The sequence below is a fragment of the Chelonia mydas genome, chromosome 8 (assembly GCF_015237465.2).
Source record: "Chelonia mydas isolate rCheMyd1 chromosome 8, rCheMyd1.pri.v2, whole genome shotgun sequence".
Classification (NCBI taxonomy): domain Eukaryota; kingdom Metazoa; phylum Chordata; order Testudines; family Cheloniidae; genus Chelonia; species Chelonia mydas.
In genome coordinates this window covers 49,212,091-49,231,523 of record NC_057854.1, presented here as the reverse complement: position 1 = coordinate 49,231,523, position 19,433 = coordinate 49,212,091, and the positions used below count along the sequence as shown (strand labels likewise).

Here is a 19,433-nt window from a genome sequence, read left to right as displayed (position 1 = left end):
ACGCTTCACCGTGGGCAGAGAACATTATCAGTTTGCGGTTCTCCTGTTCGGTCTAGCCATGGCCCCAATGGTGTTCACGAAGTGCATAGCGGTGGTGGTGGCCTTCTTACGGAGGCAGAGAATCCAAGTGTACCCGTACCTCGATGACTGGCTCCTGGCAGGCCGATCCGAGGAGGAGGTGCGGGGCCATGCGGAGGTGGCCCTGAGATTGTTCCGTGAGCTGGGGCTCCTGGTCAACATCCCCAAGTCCACGCTCGTACCCAGGCAGAGAGTGGAATTCATAGGGGCGGTCCAGGACGCGGTGCAGGCCAGGGCAAGCCTTCCGGTATCCCGATTCTGGGCTATCCAACAAGCAGTGGCCTCCTTGCGCCAGTTTCCAACAACAACAGCCAGGTGCCACCTGCGGCTGCTGGGCCATATGGTAGCATGCATGCACGTGGTCAGGCATGCCAGACTGAGACTCAGGACTCTGCAGGCATGGCTCGCTCGGGTGTACCGCCCAGGTAGGGACCCCCTGGACTTGGTAGTGACAATCCCAAGGGATGTGCTGGACTCCCTGCTGTGGTGGCAGTCCAGCCTGTGGTTTGCAAAGGCATTCCCTTTGCCGCCCCACTTCCGGACCTGACGCTGGTGACGGATGCGTCAGACCACGGATGCGGGGCTCACCTGGGGGACCTCATGACGCAGGGGTTGTGGTCCGAGGCAGAGCGATTGCTCCATATCAATGTGAAGGAGCTCAGGGCAGTTCGTCTCGCCTGCCAGACCTTTCATGCCACTCTGAGTGGTCACAGCATGACAGTTCTGACGGACAACACTACTGCCATGTTCTATATAAACAAGCAGGACGGGGCTCGTTCCTTGCCACTCTGTCGCGAGGCTCTCTTCCTCTGGGACCTTTGCATAGGATGCCTCGAGGTGAATCGCATGGGCTATCTCCCGGGGGTGTGGAACGAGCTGGCAGACTCCCTCAGCAGGTCGTACCGCATGCACGAGTGGACGCTCAGGGCGGATGTCATGCTTTCGCTCTTCCGCAGGTGGGGGTTTCCCCGGGTAGATCTGTTTGCCACCAGGTCCAACGCCCAGTGCCTGCGGTTCTGCTCATTCCAGGGCTGTAGCCCGGGCTCACTCGCGGACACATTTATGATCCCGTGGAGAGGGGGCTTGATGTATGCCTTCCCCCCGCTCCCCTTGGTGCACAAGGTCCTGCTCAAGGTGCGCAGGGACAGGGCGGCGGTGATCCTCCTCGCCCCAGCCTGGGCCCGCCAACACTGGTACACATAGCTCCTAGAGCTGTTGGTGGACACCCCAGTAGTCCTGCCCCTACACCGGGACCTCATTACACAGGACGGCGGGCGGCTTCTCCACCCCGACCTGCAGTCACTGCACCTGACGGCGTGGAGGCTCTGTGCCTAAATGCCCTGGAGAGCCAGTGCTCCCTTCCTGTGCAGCAGATTCTGCTTGGCAGTAGAAAGCCATCTACCAGGGCTGCCTATATGGCCAAGTGGAAAAGGTTCTCATGTTGGTATGAACCCCAACAGGTGCAGCTGGGCCAGGCCCTGGTGCAGGCCATTCTGGAGTACTTACTGCACCTCAAGCAGCAAGGGCTCGCCCCATCCTCACTCAGAGTGCACCTGGCAGCCATCTCCGCCTTCCATCTGGGGTTCTCGGGGGTCTCGGTGTTTTCCCACCCAATGGTGGGACGGTTCCTTAAAGGGTTGGAGAGGGTGTTCCCATACTCCCGCCCCCCAGTCCCTCCATGGAACCTTAACCTGGTCCTTTCTAAACTCATGGGACCCCCTTTCGAGCCCCTCGCTACCTGTTCTCTCCTCCACTTTTCCTGGAAGGTGGTGTTTCTGGTTGCCATTACCTCGGCCAGAAGGGTGTCCGAACTGAGGGCCCTCACCTCTGAGCCACCATACACAGTATTTCACAAGGACAAGGTGTAGCTCCGGCCACACCCCAAGTTCCTCCGTAGGGTGGTGTCCCAATTCCATCTGGGTCAGGACATTTGTCTGCCGGTGTTCTTCCCAAAACCCCATACGGACCAGAGTCACTGCAGCTTGCACACCTTGGATGTGTGTCGAGCGCTGGGATTCTATTGGAGTACACCAAGCCCTTTCGCAAATCCGCGCAGCTGTTCGTGGCTGTGGCCGAGAGGTTAAAAGGCCTCCCAGTGTCGGTGCAGTGGATTTCGTCTTGGATTACAAGTTGCATCCAGGCGTGCTATGAACTCGCAGGTGTTCCAGCCCCGGCGATCACGGCCCACTCGACCAGGGCACAGGCGACTTCCACGGCTTTCCTGGCACAGGTCCCGATCCAGGAGATCTGCAGGGCAGCCACCTGGTCCTCAGTGCACACCTTCACGACCCACTATGCGGTCAACCAGCAGGCCAGAGAGGAGGCGGCAGTTGGCAGAGCGGTCCTCCAAGCAGTTGTTCCGTGACTCCTACCTTCCTCCAGAGGTAAGGTTGTAATTCACCTAATGTGGAATGGACGTGAACAAGCACTCGAAGAAGAAAAAACGGTTACTTACTTTCTCGTAATTGTTCTTCGAGATGTGGTGTTCACATCCATTCCACCACCCACCCTCTTACCCCTCTGTCGGAGTCGCTGGCAAGAAGGAACTGGAGGGGTTCGGGCCGGCGGGGATATATATGCGGGGTGCAGTGGCACCACTCGGGGGGCCTGCCGAAAGCTGCTAAGGGAAAAAGTTTCCGACGCTCGTGCACGCGGTGCGCGCACACCTAGTGTGGAATGGACGTGAACAACACATCTCAAAGAACAACAGTTACGAGAAAGTAACCGTTTTTTATATTGATGTGGTGCCAAAAAGAGAATTACCCATATTGAACACAGTTGCTAACTTGTAGAACTTAGTTGGAAGGCTGCCTAATGAGCATTCAAAACAAGTGGCTGCATGAGACATACATTTGAGTGGCACTACTATGAGCTATGTGTTCATTTGACTCCCACAAATACCCATAGACCCTATAGCTTTCAATCTAAGGAACGTTGTCGGCTGGCATTATGTTTTTTTTAACCACAGAAATCAGAATTACTTGCTTCCTCTGCCATCAGATCAATAATGCTAATGTCCTCTGCTGTCACTGCGACATACACTGCGCTTCTGTTGGCATCTCTTCTTTAAAGCGAGAAGCTAATGCTTTTATTTGCTTGAAAAATTCTCTCCTACCCCCTGACTTCAGATGAGGCACTAGATCATCTATTGTCACTTGGAACAAGAGAAGGTCCAGGTCATCCTTGCAAAGCTATTCATTATTTTTAATGTAGCTGGTTGTTTATAATGTATATTAGGCTTTTGGTAAATAAGAGAATGGATTATTACTGTCTGAAAACTGATGGGTGTATGTAATCTATCTCTTTTCATAATTATTGTATGCAAATGTCATATGTATCAACATCTGCGTTCGATTGGGTATATATGATACTTAGTAATGGCTCCAGGTATCTGTCAGATATTCCCACTGTGCTGTTTTTAAAGGATGCATCAATATGCTCCAAGCATTGCAGTTTCTCTCATCTTTGAAACAGTACTCCAAAGATGGCCAGAATTAGGGCATGCCAGGAGCAGCACTCCCTCCCCTCCCTTCGTGTGAACTATTTAAAAAAAAGGGCGGGCGGGGGAAGACTCCACTACCCTTCCTGTGGATAAACTGTCTCCAAGCTTAGTGGTTCTATAGGCATCTGTCCAGAGGCTATGCCTCTCCTGCTCCCCCGAAGCTCCTGGGGAAAAGCTAATAGACTGGGGCTGTAGCAATATTTTTGTATATCTTTCTTGGAGCCAAAGCAGAGTGGTATTTTTCCCCACCTTCCTCCTGGCCAGCCCTCTCTTGTGTCACCACATGGCTTCCCCTTCCCCTCCACAGAGGCACCAGAGTACCCCTTCCATACAGAGGAGGGAGATCTGTCTATAGAGGACCTGTCACATGCAAGTCTATGTGAGCCCTGTCTGTTTTCATACACTGTCTGGGGAGAACAGCCTCTGTGTGTGACCACTATTCAATACGTAGTTGCCTTATCACCCACTAGAGCAAAAGGGGAAAATCAGGAGGTATATTCTGACTCTTAGAATAAGTCTGCTTCCTGGGCTGCTCCTGGGAGAATGCAAAAACACAACACCTTTACTCTGGGCTCCTGGCAAAGCTGTGAGTTAAATGGGTACCTTAAATGTGAAAAACTGAAGGGCCTCAAAGACTCTCCATCGCTTCTTATTTGTGAAAGAGGCCTGTCAAAGCAGGCTTAAAATACAATCACATGTACGTGAGTGTTTGTGCATACCATTTCCCCTTGTAGAGTAGTCCAGTACAGATTAATCTTTATTTATATTTACCTCTACACAATAGTCATTCACATGGATTGAATTAAAATGTAACAATAAAAAGTAGTGACAGGTTATACCCCTGTGCAGCTTTTTTTCTCCTGGTACCAAGCTTTGAAGAATGGAAAACAAATTGTTCTTACTAGTTGTGCTTACAGGTACATTTAAATGAAATCTATGCAGAGTGGTTACAACTGAGCGCACTGAACAGGAGTTCTTCAGAGCACAGCTGGGTGACAGAGTAGGTAAAATATCAGCCTCATTGCTCTTGGTTGTACAAGTCTGCAGTCCAGTAGCCTTGGGCATACTGTGATTACAATATGCAGCTAGACACCTGCATGAGGTTCCAAACTCCACAGGAATGCAGGCTTGAATCCTGTAATATTGTGTGTAAAGTGGTAAACTACTGTTGTGCTTGAGACTGCGCTGAAAATTGATCATCAACCAAAAGCCGTCTTTTTGTGTCCACTAATTTTGTTCACCCTCTCAAAGATATTAATAATCATGAAAATCCCTACAGGCAAGTGTGTGACGAGTTTCTGTGGGAGCCTGTTTGAGTACTGACCATGTTTTTAAATCTTTCAAAAAGCATTTTCAGCCTCACTTACTTATTTCTGCCTCTCTTGTTTTTTCTCCTCAGTGAAGCTGTGGTCTACCAACCTGGATAATTCAGTTGCAAGTATTGAGGCCAAGGCTAATGTGTGTTGTGTCAAATTCAGCCCCTCTTCTAGATACCATCTGGCTTTTGGCTGTGCAGGTAGGTAACAAGTGTGTTTTATAGAGGAACAGAACGGGTAGGGAAAGAGCAAAATCCCTCAAGTTTCTGATGATTCCTATTTGCAACCAAACAAGATACCCCTCTGAGGCCAGATTCTTCAAAAGACTTCTGGGTCAGATTTTCAATTGCTCAGACCCCACAGCTGGGGTTGGATTTCTACCGCCATTGTGACACTGAGGTGGCAAGCTTTTTGAAAATCTACTCAATAATTGATACTTAAATTGAAACTGAGATCTCTGGAAAAGTCTGACTTATGAAGAAACTAAGGCCTTTTGTACGGGGTCAATTAGACCACCGCACACTGGGCGGTGAATTTGCCCTGCAGTAGCCTGATGCCACCTAATTTTGTATAACAAGGAGTCCTTGTGGCACCTTAGAGGCTAATTTGGGCATAAGCTTTCTTGGGCTAAAACCCACTTCATCAGATGCATGGAGTGAAAAATACGGTAAGCAGTATAAATATTACAGCACATGAAAAGATGGGAGTTGCCTTACCAAGTGGGGGGTCAGTGCTAACCAGGCCAATTCAGTTAAGGTGGAAGTGGCCTTTTTCAACAGTTGACAAGAAGGTGTGGAAATGGGCAATGTCCACCTTAATTGAATTGGCCTCCTTAGCACTGACCCCACCCCACCCCCAACTTGGTAAGACAACTACCATCTTTTCATGTACTGTAATATTTATACTGCTTGTTGTATTTTTCACTCTGTGCATCTGATGAAGTGGGTTTTAGCCCACGAAAGCTTATGCCCAAATAAATTTGTTAGTCTCTAAGGTGCCACAAGGATTCGTAGTTGTTTTTGCTAATACAGACTAACACGGCTACCACTCTGAAACCGAATAATCTGTGTGCACTTTGCTCATGTGTTAACAGCTTGTTAATATGCTATCTAAGGGGACTAGATCATAGTGCTACAACAGACTCGTAGCATGCATCAGCAGGCAGCACGTGGACAGTTAGGTGGCTGCAGGCTAATGTGAGGTAGATTCCTACCTCAGCTTGCTGTTATGTAATGGCTTGTCGACACAAACGCTAAGCTACTATGAGAAACTAATATCCTCCAGCCTTAGAGATACTTTATTACACCTAATTATTTTGTTGGTCTTTCTTGCCTGATGTATAGTTGCAGTTATGTATCCCTGTATGTGAGGCTCTGTAAATAATACAGAACTGGGGGCGCAGTTGTGATTACATCTCAGATACCCTGTGAGGCATAGGTTTAATGTATGCATCCGACATCTGGAGTTTTACTCTCTTCCTACCATTACCTTTCTCCTGTTTCTGGTCCTTTGGGGCAGAAGAGGGATCTTGGCTAACTGTGATTTTATAGTGGCAACACTGTGGGGAAGAAATGACATTGATTTAAAATAGTTTAAGTTGATGACCTCACTAGAACTTCAAAATGGATGTAGTTTTGAGTGTGTAAACCTAATTTATTATTGTACATGGAAACAGCTGGAAAATGAAAAAATAACTCTACATTTCCTCCTTCCTTGTGGTTTTAATGCATTTGTAACAAGAATTTCTGATGTTTTGTACACTCTGAACTTTTGGAGATATGTAAATACCATGTTTTTACCAACAGTTTGTCCTCTCATTAAAAATTCACAGTTCCAGGCAGGCCTTGCTTAAATTGTGACTCTTAAGAAGGAAAAAAAAAAATGAATTTTTGATGCACTGCAAAATGGATTGAAGTTGGAGTGTGTAAAATATTGATTTGCTTGATAAAGATAATCTCACAGGTTTAGTAAACTACATGCAAAAATAGACTTTAATTACAATATTCATCAGCAATATTAGAATGTAGAGGACCCTCTGAAAGATTTTAGGGAAATAAGTGCAAGAATCACCACTGACGAATGGAACAGCTGCAAATAGAATATAGGCGTAAAAGACATCAAGCACCAGCATTTTTTCCTGTTAAATCAGATAACCATAATTGCCATTTATCTAAAATGTACTGGGGCCTAAACTTACAAAGCACAGATGAAAACTAGATCAAAGTCTAGGAAAAATGTTAAAACTGCAAGACATGGCATTAAAGCAGTTTAAAATGTTCCATAAGCCATATTGGACTTTCATCCTATGAGCAAGATTGGATTAAGAGGCAGTAACGTGCTGGAATTATTTGGAGATTTTTAGATGACTGCATTTTGAGAGTAGCAGAAAGGTTTGACTAAAATGCTGTGGAGCAAAATGGCATTAATAATGGGGAGAAGTAGCTGGGAGTGGGGAAGGAATAAGTTGAGATCGATGTGTCTAAATTCTGCTTGGTATTTGGGGGGAGCTGAGTCTATAAATCCAAGTTAAAATGGATATCTGGCCACTTAATGATTTGCTATAAGAATCCTGTGGCGGCACTGAAATGGTGGGAATGACTTGCCCATAAAGGCACTTCTAATGGCTCTTGTAGTCACCAACTTGTATGAAAATAATTTATGGAATAGATTACAGAATGGAATAATTTAATAAGTTCTGGAACCCATTTTTAAACTTTACAGTGAAACAAAATATGGATGGTAAGTGCAGATACAGGCTGTGCATACAGTTCATTGTATTGTTGGGTAGGTAAAGGGATTGTTGGGTAGGCAAAGTTATTTTATTTCTCATATTTCCCTTGCAAATACCAATTTCAAATAATCATAGAATCATAGATTTTGCCATCCCTCTCAGCACCATGTGGGAACCTAAGACTGACTGTAAAATGAAATGCTACCAAATGAAATTAATAGGTAGCAGGTTTAAAACAAACACAAAGTAACTTTTTCATGCAACACACTGTCAACCTCTGGAACTCCTTGCCAGAGGGTGTTGTGAAGGCCAATACTATAACAGGGTTCAAAAGGGAGCTAGATAGATTCATGGAGGGTAGGTACATCAATGGCTATTAGCCAGGATGGGCAGGAATGGTGTCCCTAGCCTCTGTTTGCCAGAAGCTGGGATTGGGTGACAGGGGATGGATCACTTGATGATAACTTGTCTGTTCATTCCCTTTGGGGCACTTGCCATTGGCCACTGTTAGAGGACAGGATACTGGGCTTGATGGACCTTTGGTCTGACCCAGTATCGCCGTTCTTATGATCTAAAACAAACTCACTGACTGAGAACTAAAGTAACGGGCTGCCATTATGTAAAATATAGCATCTCTGTCCTCAACTCCATATATATTCATTTTTTCCTGTTAAGTAAATTGATGTTTCTGTTACTTTTCAATGGTATAATTAATTTGTAACAACATAGGCCATACTTCATGGCATTACACTTGCAGTAGAATTTTGTACAGTACTCTTTTAAAATTATATGAGCAGAAATCCTACTCCAGCACTCACATTCCATTACTTTTCCTCTGCTACTTTTTGGTTTGCAATACCTTACACAGGGAGAGGGGGAAATGTTATACCCCTTACAGGACTGAGAGTTCATGTAACAGCCAATTATGCAGGTGTTAAACATGGAACACAGCGTGTTTCTATATACCAACTTCATGAGCTCAGATCATGAAATTAGAGCAGCAGTTCTCAAACTTCAAGAGTCAGCATGCCATATCTAAAACTCCAAAGTGCTTTGCAATACCGCTTTTATGATTTTAATCAGTGTAGTTATGAAGGATCCTTCTACTGATGATATACTAGTGCGGTTTTCTAACCCACCTGTTATCAGCGGTATGCATACCACAGTTTGAGAACAACAGAATTAGAACACGTTCTGGAGAGGAGCAAAGGTTTGTGTGGTGACAGAGCTTCATGCTTGATACTTGAGACATAAATGGATGAAGCAAATTATAAAACGGATGTGGCATGGAGCACATTTTCAGTTTTTTTCTTGCATGCTGAGTAGGTTATAGGCTGACTACTCTATGGGGGGGAGTTAAGGTGGTTTAGGTCCCTTGTTTGCAAAGTACAGTCTTCACTATATTTCTTGGAATTTGTGTTTAGCATCAATTTTTTTGAAAGCTACCTAGTCCTTGCTTGAGGTGCATATTACCTGCAATCCAATGTATCATTAATGAAGTCTGGTGTGGGGGCATGCATAAAGGAAACTTGCACCCTTGTGCTTCATGTATATGCTGTCTGTATTGCTCACCAAATAAAAGGAATGTACTGAAGTACTGAGGTGATTTGATTCTGGTCAGAGGCCAGGCAGAAAACTTTTTGGCACAGTCACTGTGAATTAGGGCTCTTTGCTCTAATAGATTTGGCTACTGTTTACTTACTGATAAAACTCTGCTGACTCTGCTCGTCTGCCCATTGTAGTTCATATCATACAATTCCTTTTGATGCAGAACAATCCTTTGTATTGAGCTCTTGTCCTGGCTCTGTCCCTTAATTGGTGGCAAGAGAAGAAAATGGAAGCAGATGACTTAATGGTCATTTCTAAAAGGAGGACATGTGGTCTGGTAGGCAGAACTGTGCACTGAGAGTCAGAACAGAGTGTGGCTCTGTCACTTGGGCACTAGACTCTTTGGGCGAGTCACTGATGCCCTCTGTGCCTCATTTTGTCTAATGGAAGTAATAGCCACAGGAAAGGGGTGTTGTGAGACCTACCAGGCTGTAAGATTTTGAGATACCTTTGATGAAAAGAGTTATATAATTATATTCCATAAATATAGAATATTTACTTACAAGCACTTCTGCTTCCATATCAAGTATTGAACTAAGTTCACATTAGGTGCCCTGGAGAAGTACCTGTGGCCCACAACTGGCACTTTAGCCACTCCTCTAGGAGCAAACCCACAATGACTTTCTGTGGCTAATGCTGATGTGGTGATTTTTTTCTTTTTTTTTTTGGACTGTTGACTCTCTGAAAGCACCACCTAAAGCTCATTTTGACCAGATTAAATTTAGAACAAACTATATGTCTGAGACAGAGACACTCTGCTTGATGTAGGACTTGGGTTTCAGTTTTATGAAATACATCTCTTAAAAGCACAGCCTCACCATGGCAGAGGGAGGAGGTAAGAAACTTGTTTAACTGCAACCTGACAGGATCTGCCACAGGGGAAAGGGCATTTAAAGAGAGAGATCCCAGCTGTCTGATTTTAATAAAATATTCTATTTGCATGCTTACTGAGTTGAAACATTCTGCAGTATAAACTGTAACCACTGCCGAATACAAAATACAGGTAATTTTGTGGTCTCTTCCTCTTTTTTTAAACAAGATAGTATTTTTTTTATCCTGAAATTAGTGATATAAATCATGACCAAAGTTGTTGTTCTTCCCCAGCAGTAACACACGGATGCCTTCTGCCCATATATTTCCCAGTAGCACAGCTTAGAAAAACAAGTTGACTGAAAATGTATGCAGTTTGCACCTAGATTGTTTAGCTTGTGTCCAGATTTGGTGCGGCTAGGCTGTCTGTTAACTTCAGCAAGCTAAATATAGCAGATATGGTGAGAATAAAATAGTGCTGTAATGCTGTTAACAGCTACCATTGACTCTTTATTTCCCATAGGTAGTATAGAGATCAAGCCATCAAAAATTCCCTGATTCCTAGCTCTTGACACTAGAATGGTCTCCTGTTGGCACTCTTATTATGTATTTGTATTACCCTTGTACCTAAGAGCCTTAGCCATGAACCACAATCCCATTGTGCTGGGTGCTTTACAAATACAGAACAAAGATAGCTCTTTGGAGGAATAGGTTTACAATCTAAGGTTAGGTAACACATGGATACAGGGGAATGAGATTACAAGGAAACAATCAAACAGTTATTGGTCAGCATGATCTGTACTGGTCTCAGCCCACCAGCAGCCTAGCAGTAAGCATCACAGACTGTAGCCATCAGCACTAACAGGTCTCTCACCTTTTTGTCCTTTCTCCTCCTCCATTCCTCTCAACTCACAATGATACCGGACTTGAACACTTCCTAGGGAAAACCTTTTCTTTAAAGTCCCCTCTACCCTAGACCAACAGAGATGATTTTACACAACATGTAGAAAATAGGTTTTTTTAGCAGTGCGGTCCAATGAAGACTCCCTGAAAAATCAGTAAATCACTCTGCATTTTCTCAGCCCCTTTCTCTGCACCCCTTCTCACTTATTCTGAATAAACAGCAGGGTCTTTTTAAAAAAAAACACAAAAAAAAACACACAAAAAAAACACTACCACTCTTGCATCTTAAACTGCTGTGTTCTGCTCCTTCTTTCATTCAATTACTTAGTGAAATGGCACAGGGGAAGGAATGTTTGTATTTAACTCTTTTTAGTGCCTCTAGTCAAATTTCCAAAGCAACATTTTCACAGCATTTTTTGCCCCTGTCACCAAGCATGAAGAATTGGTTTATGCTATAGTTGTCCAAATGGGATGATACTAAAAATGAATTGTGTTATCCTGCATGTTTATCAAATGCATGGTTTTTTCCCCTCTGCATCAGGTTCAAGATTGCTTTCCGAGGAAATTGAGTCTAAATCCATAGTAGAGCTATTTAAATCCAGGATGTTCTTAATGCAAGATGCACAAATATAACTCTTCAGAGTCCATATGAAAGAGTTGGTAGCATACCAGCACCTGCACGTTCATGGGGTTATATGTGAGCTCAAACTAAGAACCTCTTTCTATGTTTTTTGGGGGAAGAGGGCTGTCTGTTTATTGTCCACTCTCTACATATCTACTCTATGGTCACCATAGTATCTGAGCGCCTCAGAACATTGAGTTCAGACTTGCAGCACCCCTGTGAGTTAGGAAAGTATTATCCCATTTTAGAGATGGGCAACTGAGGCACAAAAAGATGAAGTGACTTTCCCTAGGTTGTAGCAGAGCCAAGATTTGAACCCAGATCTCCCACTTTGCATTAACCACAAGATCATTATCTCCTCCTTTGGGTTTTCAAGGGATGCCAGGTAGCCAGTCCTCTCTTTTAGGGTCTTTAGAGGGCCCCATAATCCAGAGACCAGTTTCCTAGGGAACTGAAAAGTAGGAGGAAACGAATCACTGGGATTCTCGAGCAATTGCATATTAGGGATTGCGGCATCTGCCTCATGCCTAGAGAGAGCCACTTTTAAAATTGAGCTTTCCAAAATACAGTAAAATTGTTGTAAACTGTGTGGTTACCCTGAAAACGTACATGCTTGAAATGCCTTCAGAACACCTTGATTTTTCTAAACTCGAGTAACTTTGCTTTATCAGACTTTTATTTGCTTGTTCATGTTTAGTTCGTCAGGTTGCTGTTGTGCTGAACAGAATAGAGGAGCTAGGACTAGAAGAGTACTTTAGTGACTAATGTTCAGGATAGGAGGGCCTGTCACAGTATGGAAGGCCTCTGCAGGGAACAGAGCACATTCAACAGTCCTCAGTATCACAGAAATTCAGGATACTCGCAGACTTTGAATAATATAGCCTTAAATGTATAAATCAAATGAACGCTTATCCAGTGGTGTTGACGTATGACTGAAGATGCAGGATGCCAGCCAGTGATAATGGCTCATGTTAGAACATGCAAGACACATGTTGCTATGCCAGTAGCTTTGTTTTCATTTACAAGTATTCTCCGATCTCTTCCTGAAGACCTCCATCCGATAAACAACAAGTCCTGATGCACTTCCAGTTCAGGACCCCATCCAGCTTCTTCGGCAGCCTTGAATGAAGCTGATAATGCACTGTATGTCCAGGACAGACCACTTCTTCGACCATCCATATCCAGTGGAATATTGATCACTACAATAAGTGGAGCACCAACTTTCTCCAATGTCATGTTGTAAAACCAGTCTTTCAAGCTGCTTTAGATTTGTGTGCTTCGACTGCTCTGTGTCACTTCCAGCTATTAATGGAGGAGCAATGTGATATTAATGACCCAGAAGATAGATTGGGATGTTTCTAAGAGAATGTGAAGGCTTTTCAGTTAAAGCAAATTCTTACCTTAATAGGCTCTCACTGGTAAGTACTTAGCTATATTGAAAACCTAAATTGATTCTCAAAGCGTCTCTTGTGAGCAGACACATGGTATGTTCGGAGTGGGAGTGGGTTGATACTTTGGAGTTGGGGTGCAAGTCACCTTTTTCTGTAAATTTATGGGGAGATTTTCCAAACACACACAAGACAGTTAAGCACTGAGCTCACTTTTTGTGTTTGAAAGTATCTCCCTCAGTGCTCTTGGAAAGTCTCCAAACTAGTGACATTGTAGACTAAAGTCTTCAGCTGTAGAATAGATATTGTATGGGGGATGTACAGAGTTTCTCCATCACTGTACATCAGCCTTGACCTGTAGGGGTTGTTCTTTTGGGGTGTTCAGTTTCTGCACCCAGTCTTTAGCCTCTGAAACCACCAACAAGCATACCGGTTTTGATGGTGGGTTAGGTAAGTGGACTCTTGTCCTCTTGGAAACTGAAATGAACTCATTCCAGTGAGGTGATCAAACAGCCAACAGATGAAACCCAAGTACCACATTTGTTCTTATTTTCATTGAAGGAATCCTCATTGTTTCCTCACCCTTTCCTTGCAGAGTCCAGATCCTGTTGGTGTGAGGGGAATCTGTGTTCTGAAAGTGTGTGGTGTTTCACCTAAATCTGCCTTGAATATTTAAACATATTGATTACTCTTAAAAAAAGTAAACTGGGTCCATTTTTCTTAGCACAGTGTTCTGAAAGTTTCAATTTTTAGTAGTCTTCACCTCATGTAAATTGTAGAATGTACTTTATTAAATTTCTATTTCAACTGCCATTTTGCACCTACTGCTGCCTTAACACGCACTTGCTGCAAATCTTTTTATGGCACCAATAGTGTCAGAATCCATGGTGCTAGAATTTAACCATTTCAATTGTGGTCTAACAAACACAAGCTGCAGCCATACTGTACTATCTTTTACTTACAGCAAAGCTGGTTCATTTGAAGCCAGCACTTGAAATGAGGACCACGAAGGAGAAGCCCAAATGGTGAAGAAAGTAGCATTGGTGATGCAGAAGATGCATCTTACCTTGGTCAGCAACAATTTGGGAAACTGATTTGGTAAAAAGGAAAAGAGGACTTGTGGCACCTTAGAGACTAACAAATTTATTTGAGCATAAGCTTTTGTGAGCTACAGCTCACTTCATCGGATGCATTCAGTGGATCCGATGAAGTGAGCTGTAGCTGTAGTTCACGAAAGCTTATGCTCAAATAAATTTGTTAGTCTCTGAGGTGCCACTAGTACTCCTTTTCTTTTTGTGAATACAGACTAACACGGCTGCTAGTCTGAAACCTGATTTGGTAAAGGTAGTCACATCTTGTGATCATCTGAAGAACTCTTCAGAAGAGTAGAGTAGTTAAATTTGTGTAATTATGTTCCTCCTAGTTTAAAAAAAAAAAACAAAACCACTAATTTCAGCTGAATAAAGTGTTTTTCTCCTAACTGTTTTGTTTACAGTGTTGTATCTGTGTTGTTCTCAGGGTATAAGACAAGGTAGGTGAGGTAATACCTTTTATTGGACCTTTTTTTTGGAAGGGACAAGCTTCTGAGCCTCACAGAGTTCATCATCAGGTTTGGAGAAGTTAGATTATCCAAACTAAAATACACAATGGGACAGATCCTTAAACATAAAGGGGTCACACACAACTATTGTGTAACTGTTGGGAGAAACGTTAAACAGTTGCTAGATTTCATCCCAGAAGTTGCTGCTCTTCAGTAGTGGGTGAAGTGATAAAATCAGTTTGAAGAGCTTCGTTTGATTATCCAGAGAAAAGGATAAATCTGTCATTAGCAGAAATTGATGTGTTAATTGTTTTGCTTAAATACTCTTTTCCTGAACATTTTCTTACAGCTTAGTTGAAGTCATTTAGCCATCGTCACAAAATTATTAAATTTGAAATGAACCTCGTAATTCAAGAATAGAAAAGGCAAGTCTAGATTCATCTTTTTCAAATTGCTGTATCCCTTAGAGAGAAGAATGCTTTCCCACTTCAGGAGTTCCCAAGGCAGCAGTTTCATTTGGGAGTGTTCCAGCAATTTACTCAAAGGAATTGCTTGATGAAATGGCACCTTCTGTAATGCTTCAACACATCATATTTTTAGTATCATAATACTATGCTGTATAGGCTGCTGCTTAGGCCCAAATTAACTCCTCCAGTTCCTTATTCCAGTGCAGTACCATTTAGACCTTTTTAATGTGTACCATTTGCTGCATTTCACTGAAGCTTAGCTCAGAGCTAGTAAAGCCTGTGGCCCCCGAGTGTGCAATATGCTGATGCTAGAGTTAGTTTACTACAGATTATATCTATATTTTATAGAGATTTTTATCACTATCTGAGCACTTTAGTATAATAAGAATTCTAAGGGAAGATGATTCTACTAGAATTCCGCACTAAAAACTGGGTTGAGAACATTTCCTGAAAGTTGCATGTTTAGGCAGCCAAATATCGGGAAATGTCAAAACTAAGGTTCCATGTGCAGCTGTAAATCTGCCCCCTCATATATGCTTTGATACAATCTAATTACATTGCAGACTGTGGTAAATTGTTTTACCTTACATAAATGTGCATTATCTTGGTAATATTTTTTTTCTATACGTGAGCTTGTACGTTGGGCCCATGTCTGCACAGTGGATGCCCTTGTGCCTCCCTCTCCAAGGGCATAAAAGGTAGAGTGGGCAAAACCATCCCTAAGTTCCTTTTTACCTTCCATGGATGAGAAATGGAGCCCTTGCAGTTTCCTCTTTGTGTGCTGTGTGGTTTTGATACCATTGTGTGTGTAGGTAGTAAAGCAATCATCGTTTCTCCTTTTTTTCCCCTCCAGTTGGCTAGATATTAAACCTCTTATTTGTTAGTTACTTCCCTGGTACTGGGATTTATTGCTACCCCAAAACAAGTCCCTTGGGATTCAAAAGTTGGCCCTTCTATTATGCAGCTGTTCCACTTAATGACGGTGCCTCTTGCCTTTGAGAGAGGCATATCACTGTTAGATACTCAATCTGTTGCTCTGTCTCCGAGAGGACACAGGTAGAGCGAGGCTTGTCTTAAACTCTTTCTCCTGGAGAGCTCAATGAAAGCCTCCTTGTTACCTGTGGAAAGGGCCTATTAGGCCTGAATAGGCTTCCTCAGATAATGCTCCCGTGACTTGCTGCTGACTTTTAAGTGACTGAAACCTTCATTAACTGAGAACATCAGAGAAGCGAAGTCCTCCTCTGACCAGCCCGAGAAGGGCAGGAAAACATTGTTTCCACAGTGAATGCAGACCTAGGTCATGCTCCCTGGCATCTAGTAAAATGAAGCATAGATTTTTCTTATCTCCCTTCCCCTCCCTTCTTCAGGGACCCCTCTCATGAGCTATTGCTGTGTAGCAGCCCACATAAGATGACATGGGATCCAAGAATCGAACTGTGACAACTAACACATCTTGAAAAAGATCAGTGCTGCAGATGAGCGATTCCATTCACCTAATTCTATGTCTCTTCACCATGCTAAGTCTTAGGATCAACAAAGAAAAATCATCACTTTACCCAAACCAGAGAATAGAGTTCATGGGGGGCTGTATAGATTCCACATCAGCCAGAGTATATCTATCACAGGGGAGATTCAAGACTATGGTAGACCTAATCAACCAGCTACAGGCTCAACCACCCTGTCCAGAAAAATTATCACTATGCTGTTTAGAATTCAGAGAGGGCAATATGTCTAAGTATAAGCAAGGGATCCCCAAATTGCTGAGTTTTAGTTAGCCCTAAAGAACATACTGTGATAAAGTTCCTGCTCTACCTTGGTGGGTCTTGCACTTATTGGCGGATTTGCTCGCCTTGGAGCTTCACGGCAGCCCTCAGCTTGGCCGTTTTTCTGAACCCACAGTCCAGGTCAACTCCTCCTGTGTCTGACCAGGAGTTGGGCGGATTTGGGGGGAACCTGGGCCCACCCTCTACTCCGGGTTCCAGCCCAGGGCCCTGTGGAATGCAGCTGTCTAGAGTGCCTCCTGGAACAGCTGTGCAACAGCTACAACTCCCTGGGCTACTTCCCCATGGCCTCCTCCCAACACCTTCTGTATCCTCACCATAGGACCTTCCTCCTGGTGTCTGATAATGCTTGTACTCCTCAATCCGCGTTCACTCTCAGCTCCTAGTGCCTCTTGCTCCCAACTCCTCACACACACGTACCACAAACTGAAGTGAGCTCCTTTTTAAAACCCAGGTGCCCTGATTAGCCTGCCTTAATTGATTCTAGCAGCTTCTTGATTGGCTGCAGGCATTCTAATCAGCCTGTCTTAATTGTCTCCAGAAGGTTCCTGATTGTTCTGGAACCTTTCTTGTTACCTTAACCAGGGAAAAGGGACCTACTTAGCCTGGGGCTAATATATCTGCCTTCTGTTACTCTCCTATAGCCATCTGGCCCGACCCTGTCACAATATAAAGTGTGCATATGTAGCAGCTACTATCACCTTTTGGAACCTAAATCTGCAACTCATTTGTGTGTGTATATTTATCTGCTTTAACCTTGTAAATAACTAATTTCTTTTTCCTAGTTTTAGTTAGTTTATTACAGGATTGGCTACAAGCATTGTCTTTGGTAAGATATCTAACCTACAATTAACCTGGGATAAGTGACTGGCCCTTTGGGACTAGGAGTAACCTGAATATTGTGATTTTTGGTATAAGGGACTATCCGTCACAAAGGAAGGCTTGCGTGAGTGGCAAGATAGACCAAAGGGGACCATCTAGGAGTCCACGTTAAGGCTGTTACAGTTCTTGAAGAATTCACACTTGATACTTGGTTGGTGAAATCTAATTATAGAACATGAAACCAATTTGGGGTTTGTGCCCTGGTTTGTAACTGTCTGCCCTTAGGTTTGCACCCACGTATGTGAGCCACTCCAGACAACCTGGCTGTCTATCTGACAAGAAACCAATCTTTGAATTGTCTTTTTATGTGAGAATCCTCTGCAGATCCGGTCAAAGATTCACAAGAATTCCACACAAAAACCTTACATTTCTTTCCCCTTCCCATCTGAGCCCTTGACCTAGCAGATTAAGATCTCTAATGCTGTATGTCTCTTTTCCCTCTTAATATGAGACAAATTATTTAGTGGAGATTTTATGGGCTGCTGTGTCAAAAGCTTTAGACAGTCAATAAAAAATGTCCCCAGTGGGTAAAGATCATTATCCATAGCCTGATGAATGTCATCTGTAACCTCAAGCCATAGGGAACCTATCGAATGCAAAGGTTAAAAACCAGTCTGGCAGTTCCCATCAAGGCTGCTGTTCCCTTCATCTACTCAGCAGAGGGAGATATAGCTATATAATGAAATGCTAATGTTGAGCCACACTTAAAAAAATGCATTGAATTTGATTCTAGTGAAAGAAACAAAAACCATTGAATGAAGCAAGGCATGTGTTGCAGGTAAGTGCTGTGCAGTTATCCCCACAGAGTTCTGTCAAAGAACAAAACTGCTAGCCTGTAACACCCTGCTATCCTGGTCGTGAGCTTCTCAGGAGCCATGTGCCAGTTGTTAGCTCTGATGGCACTGCCAAGGATTCAGTGGCCAGACTTATTTAATGTAACTCAACCATATTGAAAACTCTGGCAATTCTATGGTTTCCTTAGTTGTCACTTTTTCAGATCTAGGCAACAGGGAAAATAAATCCAAAGAAACCTTGTTATGCAGCTCTTATATGGACTTTGGGCTGTCAGAAACCAGCACAGCAGCTGGGAGAGTCAGCCTGAAGTGAAAACTTGCTTTGGTTGCGTTATCCTACTTTAATGCCCCTTATTGGGTAACCATTGTTAAGCAGCTGGAGCAACCGCTCTGAAACAATACTTAAGAGCTCATTGGACTATGGGTTTGATGTTTGTGAAACTGGTCAGTATATAGAAAAGGGACATAAGAAATGCACAGTGAACCCAATATACCCAAGTCATTTCAGGTGCACTCGAGAAATACAGAACAAGAACTTTGTTCCAGTTCACTGCAGTATCACTAGGGTTTCACTTCTAGAAAAGATTGCTAGGAGTCCCATTAGGTGAAAGAAAATTGTTATTCATAGGCAGACTGTCCTCTTAATACAAAGTGAGGAAACTCAGTGTAAAAATAGAAGTGAAATACAGCAGATAAATCAAAAAGTTTTCTGTTTTTAGTTGCAGAAAATAAGTTCTTGTATTTGTGACTGTTTCTGCTAGTACAGAAGAAGGCAGCTTGGACATTAATGTGGTTTCATAAACATTAACTGATGCATGTAATGAAGATGGCTATGCTAGAGTATTTTCCTTGTACTGTTGTCCTAAGGAGAAGGCAGGGCTAGGAGAAATGAAAGGTACATATCTGAGCTCTCCCAATGCCATTGGTGGCTCCTAATAATTATATATGTACAGGCAGGCATTGGTGTGATGTAGTTTTATCTCTGTTCTCTCCCAGTCATGTGACTGTTAT

At 43.4% G+C, this 19,433-nt stretch overlaps 1 protein-coding gene across 10 annotated transcripts in view; it reads left to right on the top strand.

Annotated features, from left to right (window-relative positions):
* Positions 1-19,433, top strand: part of COP1 (COP1 E3 ubiquitin ligase) — a 213,123-nt gene that overhangs the window by 131,369 nt on the left and 62,321 nt on the right. For all 10 annotated transcript variants that reach the window (XR_005226628.2, XM_043552652.1, XM_037907998.2 and 7 more), the window contains one exon: positions 4,980-5,096. Coding sequence is in view for 9 of the 10 variants with exons in the window: in XM_043552652.1 (XP_043408587.1) it covers positions 4,980-5,096 (117 nt within the window). In the remaining variant the exon portion in view is untranslated. The remainder of the gene's footprint in view (positions 1-4,979; positions 5,097-19,433) is intronic.